The sequence below is a fragment of the Mastomys coucha genome, unplaced genomic scaffold (assembly GCF_008632895.1).
Source record: "Mastomys coucha isolate ucsf_1 unplaced genomic scaffold, UCSF_Mcou_1 pScaffold19, whole genome shotgun sequence".
In the NCBI taxonomy this organism is placed as follows: domain Eukaryota; kingdom Metazoa; phylum Chordata; class Mammalia; order Rodentia; family Muridae; genus Mastomys; species Mastomys coucha.
Window position 1 is genome coordinate 9,576,900 of NW_022196901.1, and position 18,230 is coordinate 9,595,129.

Here is an 18,230-nt window from a genome sequence, read left to right on the forward strand (position 1 = left end):
TTGAGACAGGATTTCTCTGTGTAGCCCTGGCTGTCCCAGAATTCACTCTGTAGACTAGACTGGCCTCGAACTCAGAAATCCACCTGCCTCTACCTCCCAAGTGCTGGGATTAAAGGCGTGCGCCACCACTGCCTGACTCCTTTCTGCTTTCATGTCACATGTTACAGATTGTTTCCTAGATCCTTAGTACTGCTTCTCACCCTCTCTTGGTCTATTTCTTCTTCTTTTGCTTTTACCATTTACATGAATTTATAGACACACATACAAGTAAATTTTAAATGGAGGATCCACATATGAGAGAGAATACATAGTTTGTGTTACTGAGCTTTAGGGACAATGATTAATGCTATATATTTCAAATCCATCCATTTTTCTGAGAGTGTCATAATTTTATTTTATTTCGAGCTGAGTAGAGTTGCTCTCTTTGCTATATTTCATTATCTTTATTTACCCGTTGGTACATATCTATGCTGCTTACATTTCACTATAGTAATAAACAAGGATGTACAATTGTCTCTGGGGTAGAGTATGGATTTCTTTGGGTATGGTTGGTTTAGAATTGTAGTTATATTTTTTAGTTTTTTTGAGAAAGCCCAGATTTTCTTAATGTCTCTATTAGTTTAAACTGCTACTAGCAATAAATAAGGGTTCTTTTCTACCCCAGACACTCAACAGAATTTGTTGTCAAATTTCTTTATGGTAGCCATTTTGATTGGAGTTATTCGGTATTTTGAAGTAGTTAATTTTCATGTGCAGAAATATTGAACACCATTGAAAATGTCAACTGCCCATTTATCTCTTCCACTTAAGCTTTCAAATTCTGTCCTCCCAATGTCTATGGCTTCGTTTCCTTCCATTCCTTCCGTTTGGTTATTAAAGAAGCATCTTTAAACATTCCTTCATCCTCTATTGCTCCTTTCTGATTTACATTATACACATCCAAAAACTATCAATGATTTTAAAGGAAGTCTGATCATACCATTAGAAAACTCATAGCTCATTCTTCACAAGTTTATGGCAGCTTACTGTAGGTAAAAGGCCCTCAAGGAACATGGAAGGGGTGTCCTCCCTGGGTCTAAGTAGAGAATACCAGCAAGACACTCCCATAGAATTCCTGCATTTGGTTTTCATGAAATAAAATAGAGTCATGGTTAAATGTATAGATGACATTTATAAGAAGCAGTTTAAAGAATTGACCTTTAGGGGGTATTAACTATATTGCTTGATTTTCTTCAGTTAAATGATTCAAATTTATGCATTTGTACATATGTTTAATACATAGTTAGTGATTCTGTGTAAAGATGTCCCAGTGTATTCCTGATAACAAAATTCAGAGAGCAGAAAGCCATATTTTAAAAACTTACAATGTAAGTTTTAAAAGACTATTTACTGTACACCCTTATGTATATTGAAATTATTTTATTGTGTTTGAAAGTAGTAATTAATTAAAATTTTTCATTCACTGAAATGCCTTGTTGTTACATTTGATTTGTGACAAAGAATTTAAAATTCAATGAATGCATGACAAGGTTAGCATTGTCCACAGGGGAAAGAACGATGTTCAAATCACGTCAATCCGATCAATCATATCAATCAGATCAATCACATCAATCCGATCAATCACATCAATCAGATCAATACTACATCTTTTAAAAAGTTAATTGATAATACTTTTTGCACAGTTTGGGATGCATCTATGTGAAGCAACCACTCTGTTGATAAGCTACATTCTCATCAATCATTTCCTTCCAGTTTTAAAAATTTAATCTTTTTCAACATTACTATTGCTGTTAGTATTCATCTGTCATGCCTGTCAAAATCATCAAAGCTTGCTGCAAAAAATATTCCCATTTTGACTGTGAAGTTGAAGTTTTTAATGACTATTTCCATATATTATTTAAAAAAATAATTTTGGTTGAATAAACTTACAAAAACACTAAATAAAGTCATTGATTTGGAAAACAGTACCATGCTTAATTACAGGACCAATTCTCACAGGGTTCTTACTTTGTGAGTTGGCAGTGGAACAAGAAGTGTGTATTTAAGAAGGAAGCAAACCTATTTAGACTTGGGAGTTAGATAATACGCATGCTGTCCTCCTGCATGTTATGTCTTCCACTCTCAAGTGCAGCACTTAAATACATTTTAACGGTAGAGAATGGGTCCTTAATATATCTGTGTCAGTGAGGTTGAACACCAGGGGCCTTGCAGGTTAACAAGAAAGGCCGGGAGAGGAAATGACTAAATCCTCCGTGTAAATCTTCATTGACAGCTGATAATTAGCATGCAGCTTAGCTGTAATAATTAGTTCCCTCTTTAGAAAATTTCCGGATGAACTCGGAGTTGGTACATTTCGTTCTGTCTTGTTTCTTTGTCCTTCTCTCCCAAGTGATTCATGTTATTTTTAGGGAGAAAGAACTCAAGATGCCACTGGGCTTCAGAGTCATCACTGTCCATTACTGATGCCATCTACTGGGGATTGACTGAGATTAGAGTCCCTTCGTCCCTTTCTTCTTGTAGATTTTCTTTCTTTCCTTCAGACAGCTTGAAGCGGTAGGGGATAAAGAACACAGCCACTGCTTGGTAAATATGTCAAGTCCATGGAATATCTGAGGCTAAGATCAGAGAGACAAAAACCCTTAGGAAGGGCGGAAGGGAGCCCTTCCGGCCAGTCCTTTCTCTGCCTTGGTGTGCATCAAAACAGATTTTGAAACTCTGTAGCTAATTAGGAAATTATCTATTTTTTCTAAAATGTTAAGATATTTAAACCTGAATATGACACAAACTGATAAATAAAAGCCATGTTAAAAATCTCCACATTGTTGTGCATTTCTTTGAAAATGCAAATTAAAGGTATATAAAGTTGATATTAAGGTGAATTCTTTTTTTCTTTTTAATTATATCAAATCAAAATGTTAAGAAATTATAGGAGAGCTTCCATTCTATGTGTTCTTGTATTCTCTATGAGGCTGTGACAAAAAAAAAAATTCAGTTACTGATACAATACAATTTTATCATTGACTAGACTTTTTTTTTAGATTCATTTATTGTATTTTATGTATATGGGTCCTTTGTCTGCATTTCTGAGTGCATATTAGAAAAGGGCATTAGGTTCCCTAAAAAATAGATTTGAGCTGCCATGTGGGTGCTAGTTATTGAACTCAGGAATCCTTAAAGAACAGCCAGTGTTCTTAATTCATGAGCCATCTTCTAGGCCCCTACCCCTTTATAATTATTTATTTATTTTTATTTTATGTGCATTGGTGTTTTGCCTGCATGTATGTCTGTGTGAAGGTGTTGGGCCTCTTGGAACTGGAGTTACAGACAGTTATGTCACCATGTGGGTCTGGGAATTCCACCCAGGTACTCTGGAAGAACACCCAGTGCTCTTAGCCACTGAGCCATCTGTCCATCCCCGACCAGACTTTCATATAATAAATTATAAAATATGCATTTAATGTTTCGTTCATCAAATCATTATTAATAAAGAACAAACTTTTGATAAACCCAACAATTGCTTTACTCTTGGTATTAGAAGAGTGGACAGACTGAGTTATCTGAGATCACATTGATGACTTCACTTGGAATACTCAAATCTGTATTTAAAACTTTTTCTTTATATTATGAGCACATTTTTTACTCCCTCTCCTTTCTCAAACCTTCATATATCCCTCCTGACTTTCTTTCAAATTTACTTTTTGCTTTAATTGATGTTAAATACATATATTTGTGTGTCTATGTGTATATATATATTCCTAAAACTTGACAATCAACTCTTCTTGCTCATATTTTGTACGAAAACTAACCAAATAACTTTAGTCATGCACTGAGTTACTATAATTTACAATTTTTTACATGTAGAAAATAGAGTTTTTCTCGAGGATAGACATGTTTATTTAATGGGGTAATATATATCGAGCCCATTAAAGATGACCCATGACAGCAGTAAGAATGAACTATTATCATCTTGATAGGCCATCTAGAATGAAGAAATTTTATCACAAAATAGAATGCCTTATGAGATATAACTCTGATTTTAATTAATTGACATATGTTCACTATATAAAATACAAATAAAGTAGAAATGTATGGAGTTTTAGAGTCATATTTTCATTAGTTTATAACTTTTAAAATTCTATAAAAATTGATATTTTATACCAGTTTCTTAGTAAGATTCATTATACTTAACTATTTAAAATACTATTAATAGAACAGAAACAGTAATGGTTTCATTAAAACAGTATTTTCTACATATTAAAAATATCATACATAGTTTGCTCATATAAATAATTTTATTTTGTTTTATATATTTTCTTTATTTTCTAGTAATTGTTTTTCTGCTCTTTACCAAACTTAAAACTTTAACTTGCCGATTGATTTCATGTCTAGGATGCCCATTTTACAAATTCACCATATTTCTACTCCTAGAAAATGCATGTGAATGAAGTAGATGGGTTGGACACGTGGGATAGGGGGAATACCAGTCTGTGCTCTTTCTCTAGCAGTGACAATGACTCTGAGAATCCAGTTAGTATCAGAGAAAATATCTCAAATCAATGAAAGAAAAACACAATTTCAATTTTAGGAGAGGTTTGTTCTCCAACATTCAATCAGATGATATTTAATATCTACATCCATCTAGTCAACTTATTTACTTCATTAGAAATACGGACTAGAAGACATTTGTCATTGAGTAGGCTTGCCTGTGGAATTCAAGTATAGCCTTCCTGATGACTCCTCTAGTGCTGTTTAATTATTGAGACCACACTGTTCATCTTCCACTCTTAGTACAGATGAATAATTGGAGCCAATTAGGGTGATAAAGTTATCTAGAAGAAGCCAGCTACTGAGGAAGTGTAAACATTGATTAGCCAATTATATTATTTGTCCTGAGAAGTTGAATTGAGAAGCAAAGGAGCTATTTTCTTACAGTGATAAGTACCACTCAACTGGAGGCCAACGGCAATATATAGCTAAAGCTATATATATATAGCTATATATGAGAAAATTAGTGAAGAAATGTCAAAAACAGTACTCTCAAGCATACTGGTATTAAAGGAAAAAAGATAGAAAGAAAGAAAGGAAGGAAGGAAGGGAAGAAGGGAGGGAGAGAGAGAAAGGAAGAGAGAGAGTTCAAATTGAACTATTTCCTCAGATATCAATTACATGGATTTTTGTTCATTTTATAGATACTGAAAGATCTAGCTTTCTGCCCTAGGATTTGCGTTACTTAGTTTAATTTTTGTCTTTCCAAAAATTATGTTCTTGAATAGCATGGCCGCCTGTGGTTGTATAGTTCCTTTTGTTAGGGTTAAAGTTTTATCTAGATCAATTGGTTTTCATTGAGGACTTTAATTTTAGGAACAGTTATGGAGCATGACACCCTATTTATTTGCAGTATTAGACATCAGTCTGATATTTTTGAGCATTCCTCTTTAGATCAACTTAGTAGAAATTTCTACTAGTCTTTGGCACTTCATGATGTTTTTATGCATATTATTTTACTCTACTGTTGATTATATTGCCCTGATGTTTTCTTTAGGGATAGGGAAGTTTAAGGTCAATTTGGGGAGAGGATTCATTTCAACAATATGTCCAACACGAGAGGAATATTTTACAGTTACAGTACTTCCTTTCATCTGTTTTTAGATTGTTTACTTCTTTCCTTAACTTGTCTAAAACATGTACTTGTTAATCTAATTGAAAATATTTATATATAAAATTTTGGATTCATAGGTGAATAAGTTAAATAAATAAAGTCATGGAATTAATGCAGAATAAATATAAAATTAAATAGATTCATCCTTTACAAAACACAGTTCAATAATGGTATGTCTGGGTCTCTTATTACAGACATATGTCTAAAGCACAAATCTTTATTCATAATCAATACTGTCAGCTTTTGCTAAGTCAAAGAGCCTGATATATGACTGACTACCTTTTAGGAAGGACAGCTAAAATATACTAAACATATTGGAAGATTAACGATAAAAAGTGAGGTTTTTTTTCTATGAGAATGAGTGAGGAAATATAAACAATTGCAAGGGTATGTTTTGCTTATCTTTCTGGTTCTGAGATGGTAGGTCTGGTGACAAGCCTGAGCTGCTTAGTGAACCATAGCTGGTGCTCTTCTGTTGTGTGTGATGATCACAGTTAGAAGCAGTTGAAATATTTAATCCACTTCCTCTCTCCCAAATGTAAAAAAGGTTCAAAGAACATGACAAATAACACTTTGTTTTTTTTTAATATAAAAAATCACTTAGCAATTATTATGGGAAGTGTCTACATTAATAAAATAAAATTCCTCTACTTGTTGCTTAAGATGTGTGGAGGCCATTCAGTTTTATGTATCATAACTGGGCAGCAATTTCTTCTGAGGAATATAAATCAGTAGGCATAAATCATCTTCAAATTTTTTGTAACAATGATAAGAAAACACTTATCTCATCATATGATCATTTAAATATTAAAAATAAAACAAATCATTTAAATATTTCTCTTTGAACAAGATTTGATTCCGGAAAAGAAGCTTTTTCAATTGAATATACTATCACATTCCAAGTAACACATTATGGACAGGCACTATTAATCTAATGACATATTTGAAATTTTTTATGGACTGTGATGTCACCTTCACTGTGAAAATGCAATTAACCCAATCAATTAAACATTATAAGGGTAGAAAAGGATAAAATTTGAGAATGCAACCCAGAGAGGTTTAAAGACTGACCTTTAACTAAGACCAAACTCACCCCTAAAATTTGCTTCTTCAGATTCTGTAAGAATTTGGTTGTAATTCATATGTAAGCTGTAATTGATTATTATGTTTTAATAGGTAATCTAAGTGTTATCTCTTTGTAATAACATTTATCTTTTCGAGACATTAAACTTGGGGTTGCCTAATTTTTCATTAATAAAATAAAGTCAATCATGATTTAAACTATTATGGTGTGGTAGCTAATTGTGTGTGTGCGGGGGGAGGAGTTGGAAATAGTAAAGGTCATTGAAATTTAGCATGTACATCATTTACATGGGTTAATGTATACTCCATCTTACCTTTGGCTTTTCTTTGTCCAATCTCTATCCACAATAGAACAAGTGCACTTTTGAATTTTTTGGCTGCTTTAGGGATATAGAGAAGCCAAAAGGATCAGAGAAGACGTCAATCCATCAGAGAAAGAGATTGGTGACATAGTAAATGACATTTCTTACTATTAACAAATAAATAAGAATCTTTAATCATTTAGAATTATATTAAGCTTATATAAGGAAAATTCATAGCAAGCAGAAGTTAATATCTATCTTTTCTTGGATATGGAGAGGTAGTGAGCTGGTAATGACCTTATTCAAAACTGAGCAAGAACCTGCATAGATGGACTTAACTCATAAAATAGCTGCATAGGTTCTCATTCCAATTCCACATTTTCAATAAACAATCCTGGCTTTATGTAATAAACTCTAATAACAGTTCAGGCAGGGGACCTCATATCAGAAACCTTTCATATATTTCATTTATCTTTTCCAAGAAATTTAATTTTCTGAACAACTCAGTAGCCTAAAATGTATTAATAACTAACATGTAATCATTCTTTGGTTGGATTTACTCACGTTAGAGACATTTTTATTATGGACAGAAAATAGTAAATATAAGCAAATTATCAGAGTACCTGGGAAAATTTTTATGGAAAAAAGTCTACTTAGTAGGGCTCACCTGAGATTATGAGCTCTCATTTATAACAACTAAAGCATAATGGCAGGCAAGAGCTTCTTTCCATGTTTCTCCCACGATATTAAAGTGTACTTTCTAATTGGTGAATGTCTAGTAATGAAGATAATATTACTTATAACTTTAAAAAATAATGCTTGGGTCTTTTTCTCATTATGAAATTCACAGGTCTCTCTTTAATTCCAGTTTTCTTTACCAATAAAATACTTGGTATTTTCAGGCCTACCCTTAAGATTTAGTCTAAAAGTCTTTACTTAGGCAAAGTGCTTCAATATCTCATATATTGTCTATATGGAATTTTAAAATCTCACAATATTGCTTAATCTAAACCAAAGATGTAAAGGTAACTCTACTCCACACAATTTTGTGCAGAAAACTGGATAAGAAACACATTCTTTTTCATTCTGTTGTTTTCATTTTGTTGACTTGAAACAAATCTCACTAAGTAGCCCAGGCAGGCCTTGAACTCTCAACTGCCCTGTCTCCTTGTTCTTAACTGAGAGTAAAAGCAATTTTATATTCAGTGTTATATTTCATAGTTGCATTTACTGCTTGTGAGTGTCCCAGTCAGTAGGAATCTGCATGCTCTATGAGCTGTTTGGCATTCAATTCTTTAAGATGACTTTCTCTGTTTACTATTTCCCAAGAAGACTTCCACCATTATGTACTCAGCCGGTTTTTGGGGCACTATTCCTTCCCATCACTAAAAGCTCTCATATGTACAACTTAGAAGGCCTAAGTAGTCAGCTGGCGTATTAAATTAAAGGTCATACCTCCAACAAAAGAGTGTTACATGAGACTTTGCCAGATTCTGATTTCTTAAATTTAATATATGTACCCCAAATATATATTGTTTGTAATTCTTAGCCTAGCCAGGAATGCGTGACGATAGACTGAAACCCAGTCGTGGAAAGCAGATGCCCAGTGGATTTTAGGAGAGTAATCAGGATTATGATTACAACTCAGTTCTTGCCAGGGTTGTGCAGTTTGATTTGAGTTTGATTTTCAATATCAGTTTGAGGTAGAAATATGATTTTTAGAGTTAACTAGACAGACGAGTGTATATTTTGTAGATGTTACATCTTGTTAGGCAAAGAGAAACTTTAAAATGGCCTTGCACTATCTAATTGCACAATTATATATGATTGTACTCTACAGTACCTCTTATTCATATTTGAAAAGCATTCAACATTTACCTTACCACTAAGTTGTATTTTGGTATTCAGATTAATAAATTTATAAACATCTTAATGCTCACAAATATTATATCATAGGACTACATAGTCAGACACTCCCTTGTATCTGTAGTTATTGTTTCCAAAGACTCAACTGTGGATGTAAATTTTTTAAAGTGTTATACCTATCCAGAACATACCATCACTATTCTCATTATTCTCCAAACAATAAGGAATAATAGCATTTCACAAAGCATTTACTTCACATTAGATAGCTAGCTTAAGGTTCTAGAGATGACTTAAAGAATAAAGAAGAATATGCTTAGGTTTTAAGTAAAAGAGAGTCTCAGTTTATAGAAAGGTCTTGGGACATCTTTACATTATAGTACTAGAATACCTAGGACAGAATCCATATGGGTACAGAGGGTTGACTGAATAAATCTTATTTTCTTTCAATAATTCAATTTAAAGATTCATATTTATGAAACAAATGTGACATCTAGGCTTTGAGAAAAGCTTTATAGACACAATATGATGTGTTTTCATGTACTTAACGTTGACCTCTCTTTTCATTTCAGAACTTTTGGAACTGAACAGGACTTCAATATTTCAAAGCCCCTTTGGATTTCTTGATCTCCATACAATGCTGCTGGATGAGTATCAAGAACGGCTCTTTGTGGGAGGCAGAGACCTTGTCTATTCCCTGAACTTGGAACGAGTCAGTGATGGCTACAGAGAGGTATTGAAACACCAAGTGTTTAAAGTGGGAAAGAAAAGACGGGTAATATAAGTTGGTGTTAGCTTATATTTTCCCCATTGTGTCTACCACTTTAATGTTTCAGATAGTTACATAATTGAAAAAAAATTCAATAAATAGGAAACAATTTGGGGAAAATTTGTAAAGCATCATTTACAAATTTTCTAGCCCTTCAAAGATATCAAGATGTGCAGAGAGGTATTTGATCTTCATGGATAGTGCGTGACCTTTTCCACCATACCCACTGTCTTGAAACCTGAATTGTAGGATCCTAGATTAACAACAGTATCTATAGACTGTATTGTTCTAATGTCAAATATGGATATCTGATAATAGTATAACTGTTTGGTGTAGTTTTTTTTTTTTGGCAAAATGGTTAACTCAGATGCATATTTCTTAAGCTTGCTGGAAAGTAGAATATTAAATGAGTGGGTAGTGGCCTATGCCTTTAGTCCCAGCACTAGAAAGGCAGGGAGACTCTTGAATTCAAGGCCATCCTGGTTTATACAGTGAATTTCAGAACAACCAGGGCTACACACAGAGAAACTTTGTGATGAAAAAAACAAAACAAAACAAAACAAAACAATAACAACAGCACCACAACAGGTAAGGTCATATGTTAGAAATGGTTAACTGTGTGGGAAGGAAAGCAGTTTATACAAAACAGAATTGGGTTACATCTTAGGGATGTATCAATTTTACATGAAACATGAAAAAATTTAAATCATATTTTTTGGCATTAGTATGTATGTGAAACATTCTACTTTGTTTATGCTTTATATTTATGCTCATTGAAATGGGCCAAGTATGTGTGTTTTCAAAAATTAAAAAAAAAAAAAAGACAAAAAGCAGGATCCCCTAGTCTTTGCCAAATCCTAATCCCTAGAGGAAATAAATTAAAATGGGTTGTTGTTTCTTTGGGTTCTTTTTTATTTTTGTATGAGATGTGTGCACTAGGATCTGTGGCTAGAGCTTAGAGAAAGCGAGCACATAGTTAGCACTCTTAATGTCCTGGATTCAACCACAGCCTACCTCATTCCTTGTGGACATGAAAGCCAGCATTTTTGCACTGTTGTCCATTGATAGAGTTGGTGTTTGAATTTATGTACTATCCATTAACTTTCAAGGAGAAGAAAACTCGCTTTCTTCCTTTTCACTAGAGACATCCAAGCATATTTGCATCACCTGTTGCCGCCCCCCTTGACCTGCCTTCATTTTCCCAATATACAATGACTGAAATTTTTGGTTGAATAATAATTGCATGTTAGAATTATTAGAACCATGAAGATAGTGTATAACTTCTTCACTTCCTTTCCACACATCCTTCTTTTCCTTTATCTCTTTCCTTGTCTTCCTGCAACATTGTGTTTCATGTCATGCTTTAGATTTTGTTCTCACTGATGTTTTGACAAGCCCCAAGAGGATTTAGATCACAATATTCTAAGAGATTATATTAGACTTCTTTCAGCATAATATAAATCATATGTCATTGGGGCACCAACTGGGCCTCTCACCTATGCAGATGTTCAGCTGTTTAGAACCACATCTTTTTGGCTTTAGTCTTACATTTTTCTGAGTCATACCCTCTTCGACCATTCTGAGAAAAAATTCAAAGTCAACTTTGATTTGTACACACACACACACACACACACACACACACACACACACAATTTATATATAATATATTCCTATAGTTACATATATTATATAATACATTTATATTATATATAATATGCATATATATTTTTTCATTAAAATTAACAGATACAGCCCAGATTCAAATACCAAATATATCAATGGTAAAGAATACATATGAGTTGGATTTTGTATTTGTACACAGAGAAAGAGGGTGTTATTGAACTAAGGACTTTATGCATTATATATACATGTCCCTAAATATGTAAATACAGTCTACTCAGTTCATATAAAGCTACCATTGTGTATATAATTTCATGGCTGACCATTTATTTGTTTTGGATAACCAATGGTATTTCCTTTGACTTCAAATAAGCATATTGACTTCCCTCTTGTTCTCTTAATGCTTTTGTACCTGGATCCAGATACATCCTCATGATTATTCAACTAAGTTCTCTAGATTATTCCATTGCTTAGTGGATTATCTCTTTCTCATCTTAATCTCTCTCTTTCCAGGTCACACTCAGTCAATGATATGCCTGTTTACTCAGATTGTCTTTGACAGAATATATAATATAGAGGCAGAAATTCAATTAACTCTCATAATCATAAGCCTGTCAGCATCCAAGCATTGATTGACAAGGAACTCAAGAGGCCCTACCTCCCACTGCTGAACAATTTGCTACTGATAGGTTTAGAGAGAGTGGGACTCATTGCCAGCAGTTGGATACCCGCTGGGATCCCATCACCCTCCAGTGGAATTCAGTGCACATAGATGGCACTTGTTAAATGAAGTGGTCACAAGACCAAATTGAAAGTCATGAATATGGGAAAGGAGGCAGTAAGAACGAGAAGACAGGTCTTGAGACAGGAGGGAGATAAGACAGGATAGAGGGGAAAGTAATCAGAATTCATTTTATGCATGCATGAACTTGTGAAAAAAAAAAAAAAATAGCATATGAAGCCAGACCAATCTCTATTAAAGCTGCTAGTTTGTTGACTGAGAGGATGGCACAGCAGGTATAAGCTTGTAGGATAAACTTGACAACACAAGTTGAGTCTCTGGAAGACTTAGGAGAGAACTGACTTCCATAGCTCTTCTCTGACTCCATATCCATTATGGGACATGTCCACCCCCATCAGAAGATAATACTTTTTCAAAATGAAAAGGGTAATTTCTAATTGGGATGTTCCATTCTAGTCTTGTAGAATGTGAGTTGTTATTTGCATTACAGATGTGATCCTTACATTGTAATCTTTGGACTGGATCTGGCCATCTCATAGGAAAGTCCTGGAAGTTACAACTGGCATCTGAGGACACAATCTCTTAGTAATTTTTCTCAGCTGTTGTCTTCTGCAGCAGTCACTACCCTGATGTAATTTTCCTTCCGAATAGGGAAAATTGGATCTCATTCTTATTTCTCATTTATTGTTTTGGCCTAATTGTACCCTCAGGCCTTTAATGCCAGAAGATGAGATTTTAATGGAGGAAATGACCCATGAAAATAATATAAGAGTAGGGGACCTGGAGCATACCAGGATTTTACGAACTCATTCTCAGGGAGGCAATTGTATAGCACGAGGCCATAGAGCTTCAGGGCGCATCTAGCAAAGATGCCGGTGAAAGTATTTTATAACACTATTAAATCAAATGTCTTTTCTGCACTGAAGGAAACATCTTGGTGCTTAAAGCTTACATGTTCTTTAGAGCCTTTTAGGTGTGGCTAATTCAGACAAAAATGTCATCCTCCCATATGCCCCTCTCAGGTCCACAGCAGGGACAGATCCCAGGGTGTTGCCCTGGGGTTTATGCTTACTTCACTCTGAGGTAACTTCTTCCACGCACACTTCTTATTATGCACTTGTCCTGCCTGTCTCACTCAAATGATAGCAATACAACTCCTAGTGACCCAGTAAGTACTGTTTCATTGTTTCTGTTTATAGGAGAATCACAGTGAAGTATACTTCACAGACCATCGGTTTAAAAGGAATGGGCTTACCATAAGCTGAGTTCTTCAGTGATCTCAGTTCTGAAGATCTATGATTGGATAAATGTCAACATTTTTTTTCAATGCTTTCTGCTTTACTTTCTCTATTCTTGGTTTGTAAACATTTGGATTATGCCTTCTGATCTCATTTCTATTAGGAAGGATGGTTTTCTTGAAATGCATCCACAGTCTTTACACAGTAGATAACAATAGCATGTGTGGTGTTTTGAATGAGAAATATCTTTTATAAGCTCAGGCATTGGAGCACTCTGTCCTCAGTTAATGGAGCAATCTGGAAAGGTTTAAGAGGGGGAGGTTTCCTGAGTAAGTATGTCTGTCATTGGGGCAGACATTGAGAATTTGTACCCTAAACCTGCTTTCAGTTCTCTCTGTCTTTGTCCTTCTGCCTCTGCCTCTTTCTTTCTGTCTGTCTCTCTCCCTCATTCTCGGTCTGTCTGTTTCTCTGTTTGAGTGTGTATGTGTATGTCTATCTGTCTCTCTGTCACTGTCTCTCTGTATCTCTTAGTTTCTCTGCTTCTTGCTTGCAGTAAAATATGGTCTCTCAGCTTCCTGCTCTGGAGACCATATCTGCCTCCTGGCATGATTTGTCACCATGATGGAGTCTTATCCTTTGGAAACCATAAAGCCAAATTACTTTTTCCTTCTACAAGCTGCTTTCAATCATTTTCACAAAAGAAACTTACCTCTAATAGTGTACAAATAACCTCCAATGACTTGATAATATAAGAAAAGTCTCCAGTCATTGTTAGAGAGACTATTACCCTAAGTCAATCATCTAATAGACCCTCCCATTAACATTGCTACCACCACCAAAACCAAACAAAGCCTAGTTATAGATCTACCTGTTAAACAAAGTCCATTCTTCTGTTCTTTAGATCAAGCACTTTGGAAAATAAACCTTGGAGTAAGGGCTCTCAACCTTCCTCATGCTGCCTCATACTGTTCCTCATACTGTGGTGACCCCCAACCACAAAATTATTTTCATTTCTACTCCATAACTGTACTTTTGTTACTGTTATGAACTGTAATATAAATATCTTATATGCCATGAATAGTTCATTCAATCCAAGAGATTGAGAACAGCTGTTTTAGATTATATAATAACCACTAGCCACCTCAAGAAAGGGTATCACCAATCTTGTTACATGGGTGACTGTATTTATCTTCTCTCTACATCTCTATCCATCTTCTGCCAAGAGAAGTAGGGTACTCTTCCTTGTTTTGACTTTTTAGAATCATTTTATCATGTACTCTCTGTCCATTGCTTCTATTAGTATAGGTAATTTTAACTGTGAAAAAAAAATGACATGCAACAATATATTGTAATTTCCAGGACTGTTTCTTGCTTTTACTCAGTTAATGTTATTTTGTAGATTTAATCTTTTTTTAAAAAAAGAATTATTTATTTATTTTATATGAGTACACTGTAGCTATCTTCATATGTACCGGAAAAGGGCATTCCATTACAAGTGGTTGTAAGTCACCATGTGGTTAGTGGGAATTGAAATCAGGACCTCTGGAAGAGCAGTCAGTGCTCTAAACCACTGAGCTATCTCTCTAGCCCTATAGATTTAATCTTATTCATCATCCTTGTTAGTTCCTTGGCAGTTAGAGATGGAATGGCAACCAGGAAGCCTAGTTCTAAATTTGAAGTTCAAATGTTGACTTGGTATATGCAACACTGGGTGAATCCCTTTGCTTTCTTTGCCCTCTGTTGCACACTTGTAAGAAACAAATATTAGTCCCCTTTGAGTATACAAAATTTGTTGATTTTGGTAAAAGACCATGTGAGGTTTTTAGGTATAAAATAAATAGTAGTTATTATATATTTTGAGACTATGGAATATTTTCTACCATATAAATATAACATACTCTTCATTCCCATGTCAAATGATATTGGGTAGATTCTAGTTTTTGATTTTAGTAATGGTACTAAGATCATTCTAGAATACATCCCCTGTTACACAAATACAGAAAAGCATCCAAAGAATGCATGCAGAAGTAGAATCACTAAGAATGATGCACTTAAGTGTGCCAAATCTTTTCCTACTAGTGCATGAGGTGCCAATTCACTGCAAATTCACCTACATTTTCCCACTGGTCTCTGTGACCCACATCATCTTCAACATGTTTCTTGGCTCATGTATCTTTGCATGAGCACATTACTATCTTTGGAACTGCAAATCCCATCTTAGTTATTTTAACTCATTTGATTATAATTTTAACAACATTAGTATGGATGATATACAGTGTAAAACTTAGAATTAGTAGTAAAAAATAAAATAACATTTTATAATATCAAATATGATAAGTAGTACAAGAAAAATAAAGCATCTTGAATTGGGAAGAGTATAGAGAGTGCTATGGAGAATAGCATGGCCAAAAAGATATTTTTTAAAGAAGAAAACTTGATAATACACCATACTTCAATGTTCAGTAACCAGCTGTGGCTATGGCTACTGAACTATACTGAAGGGTGGGAGAATGAAGTCGTGGTTGATTTGGAAAACCAGATCATTGAGACAATTAAGGATCAGAAACTGACTGGCTGGTGTGATAGATAGTAAGTCATGTTTGTGAAGAGAAAGACGGGAATGTAAAAAGAAGATAATTTCCCTTTTTATAAGAAGGAGTACCAACAATGGTTTTAGATGACTATAAGAGTGTAGGGGTGAGATGAGTGGATTCTACAAACTTCTGAGTAGAAGTTTCTTTTCATTGCTATATTTCAAGGTTTTGTTGGGAGAAATTTTGAAAATATAGATCATATTTAGACAAGAAAAGGCAAAAAACATCAGTAGAAACATCTTAATCAGAATAAGAAAGGCACCATCCTTAGAGACAGCCAGTATGGTGCCAGTGGTCTTAAGGAGTGAACTGTTTTTAATTAGAAGGTAAAGAGGAAAAATGGTGAAATTAGGAGGAATGGGTTAATGGTATTCCAGAGGATTTAACCAAAGGATTTAAGGCATTTAGAATGGTGAGGTCAAATTAGGGCCCTTACAGAGCCCTATGGGATGTGACTCTAAGTATTGATTATTGACCCAGGGTAAGGGTCAGTTGCCCATCATGACCATAGTCATCAGTCAACAGGGATGTGTCATGATGGATTAGTCTTGATGATCTTCCAGGAAAGATGAGTAACTACGAATCCTCCTTTGGATCATTGAAATCACCAAACATTTTGGTCCTCACTGTCAGCAATCAACCAGTCATTTCGGTGAAGCTTCTTCCCTCTCCTCCCCTGTTATCTATAGAGGATCCCTCTTCTTCCATAAGGTGACACTTGTTTTTTTATGTGATATGCTTATCTGTTTTTACAACTGGTTATTTTCCATCCTTATTTATATGTTTATATCCCCCTCTCTGTAAAAATCAAACAAATGTAGGAGTTCTTAGTCTGTCATATGTTGAATATTCAGTAATACTTACAGGTATGAAATAAACATACAGGATCACCAAGGAAAATGTTAAGATTACTGAGGTATATAGGATTCTAAGATTTCTGAGCAAAATTAGAGCAAATATTCCAGATTAAAAGGTAGATCCTTGAAAACTTACACTTAATCTCAGCTTGTTCACACCAAACAGACCACTTCTGTTTATTCTTCCTTTCATGATTATGCTTTCACATTTCCCCTAAATCTCCAAACTTTTATTATTATTATTATTATTATTATTATTATTATTATTATTAGTCAAGCTACATGATAAAATAGCTCCTACATGAAGGTCCTGATTAGGTCCATCAATGAAGGTGTAGGTAAGTCAGATAACATAGTGTGGTGGTTTAATGAGAATAGCCTCCATAGGCTCCTATGTTTGAGCACTTGGTTTCCAGTTAGTGGAACAAAAGGATTAGGAGGTCTGGCTTTGTAGGAGGAAGATTAATACTCTCTCTCTGTCCCATGCTGTTTTGGGTTTAAGATGTGAGCTTTCAGCTGCTCTATCTCCATGCCTGCTTGCCTCCTGCTATGTTCCTTGCTCACAACATCGTGTAAGTCCCAAATAAACTCTTTTAGAAGATGCGTTGGTTATGATGTTTTATCACAAAAATAGAAAAGTAACTAACACACATACAGTGGAAGAATAAAAGTGTGTGTATATACATTTATATATTGTTAAATTTAAAACAATGCCATAAATCATCACCACTGTCTTCTCTTACAAATCCTACTGTATTTATTGTCAAAACCACTTTCAAAAAATATATTTTCTAATTTCCTGTGACTACCACCTTACTCAATTCTTATGTGTGCACTATCTGCCCCATCCCCCAAATACTGTTTTACTTGTGCCAGTAAATTCAGCCTTAACTTCACATTTGTAAACATTTAATGATCTTGTAAAAAATGTCTATGCCCACCCCTGAAGTAAATTGAGAAATATGTGTTATTCCTTAAATCAACCCAATAACTATAATATATATCTAGACCTTATACCTATTTACTGAGAAACAATAATCAAATTATGTAGTTCTAAATATTTAAAATTATATTTTACATAGAACCATGTGGACACATAAGACTGAGTTTTTCCACTCACACACAAGAACCTACCATTTAATAGGCTTACTGAGTTGTGTAGTTTTTAGGAATTGCCATATTTTAAAAATCTTTTTTATTCATTTTACTTCTCTAGGCATGCAATAATATTTTTAATCTTTAAATATCATGCTGCTCTATCTTTGTCATATTCATGAAGCACATTTAACTCTCACTAAAAAATAAAATTGAATCCTCATGATAAGTCTTTCTTTTCATTCTAAGACAATTTATAATTCCAGTTACTTTATCTGAGAACTTGCCACTGCTAAAATTTGTATATCATTCTTTCTAAAAGTCTCTAAAATACCCCCAAATGATGTCAGAATTTTTAGATTTAAGCTCTGTTCTCATCATCTCGTCAGTGACATTTTAAGAAAAATT

At 34.3% G+C, this 18,230-nt stretch overlaps 1 protein-coding gene across 4 annotated transcripts in view; it reads left to right on the forward strand.

Annotated features, from left to right (window-relative positions):
- The window catches only part of Sema3e (semaphorin 3E), a 233,450-nt gene that overhangs the window by 112,955 nt on the left and 102,265 nt on the right, over positions 1-18,230 (forward strand). For 3 of the 4 annotated variants that reach the window (XM_031380019.1, XM_031380021.1, XM_031380020.1), the window contains one exon: positions 9,480-9,640. In XM_031380019.1, coding sequence (XP_031235879.1) covers positions 9,480-9,640 — 161 coding nt within the window. Of the gene's footprint in view, positions 1-7,034; positions 7,195-9,479; positions 9,641-18,230 lie in introns of those variants that run through there. The other variant, XM_031380022.1, reaches the window with a different exon arrangement.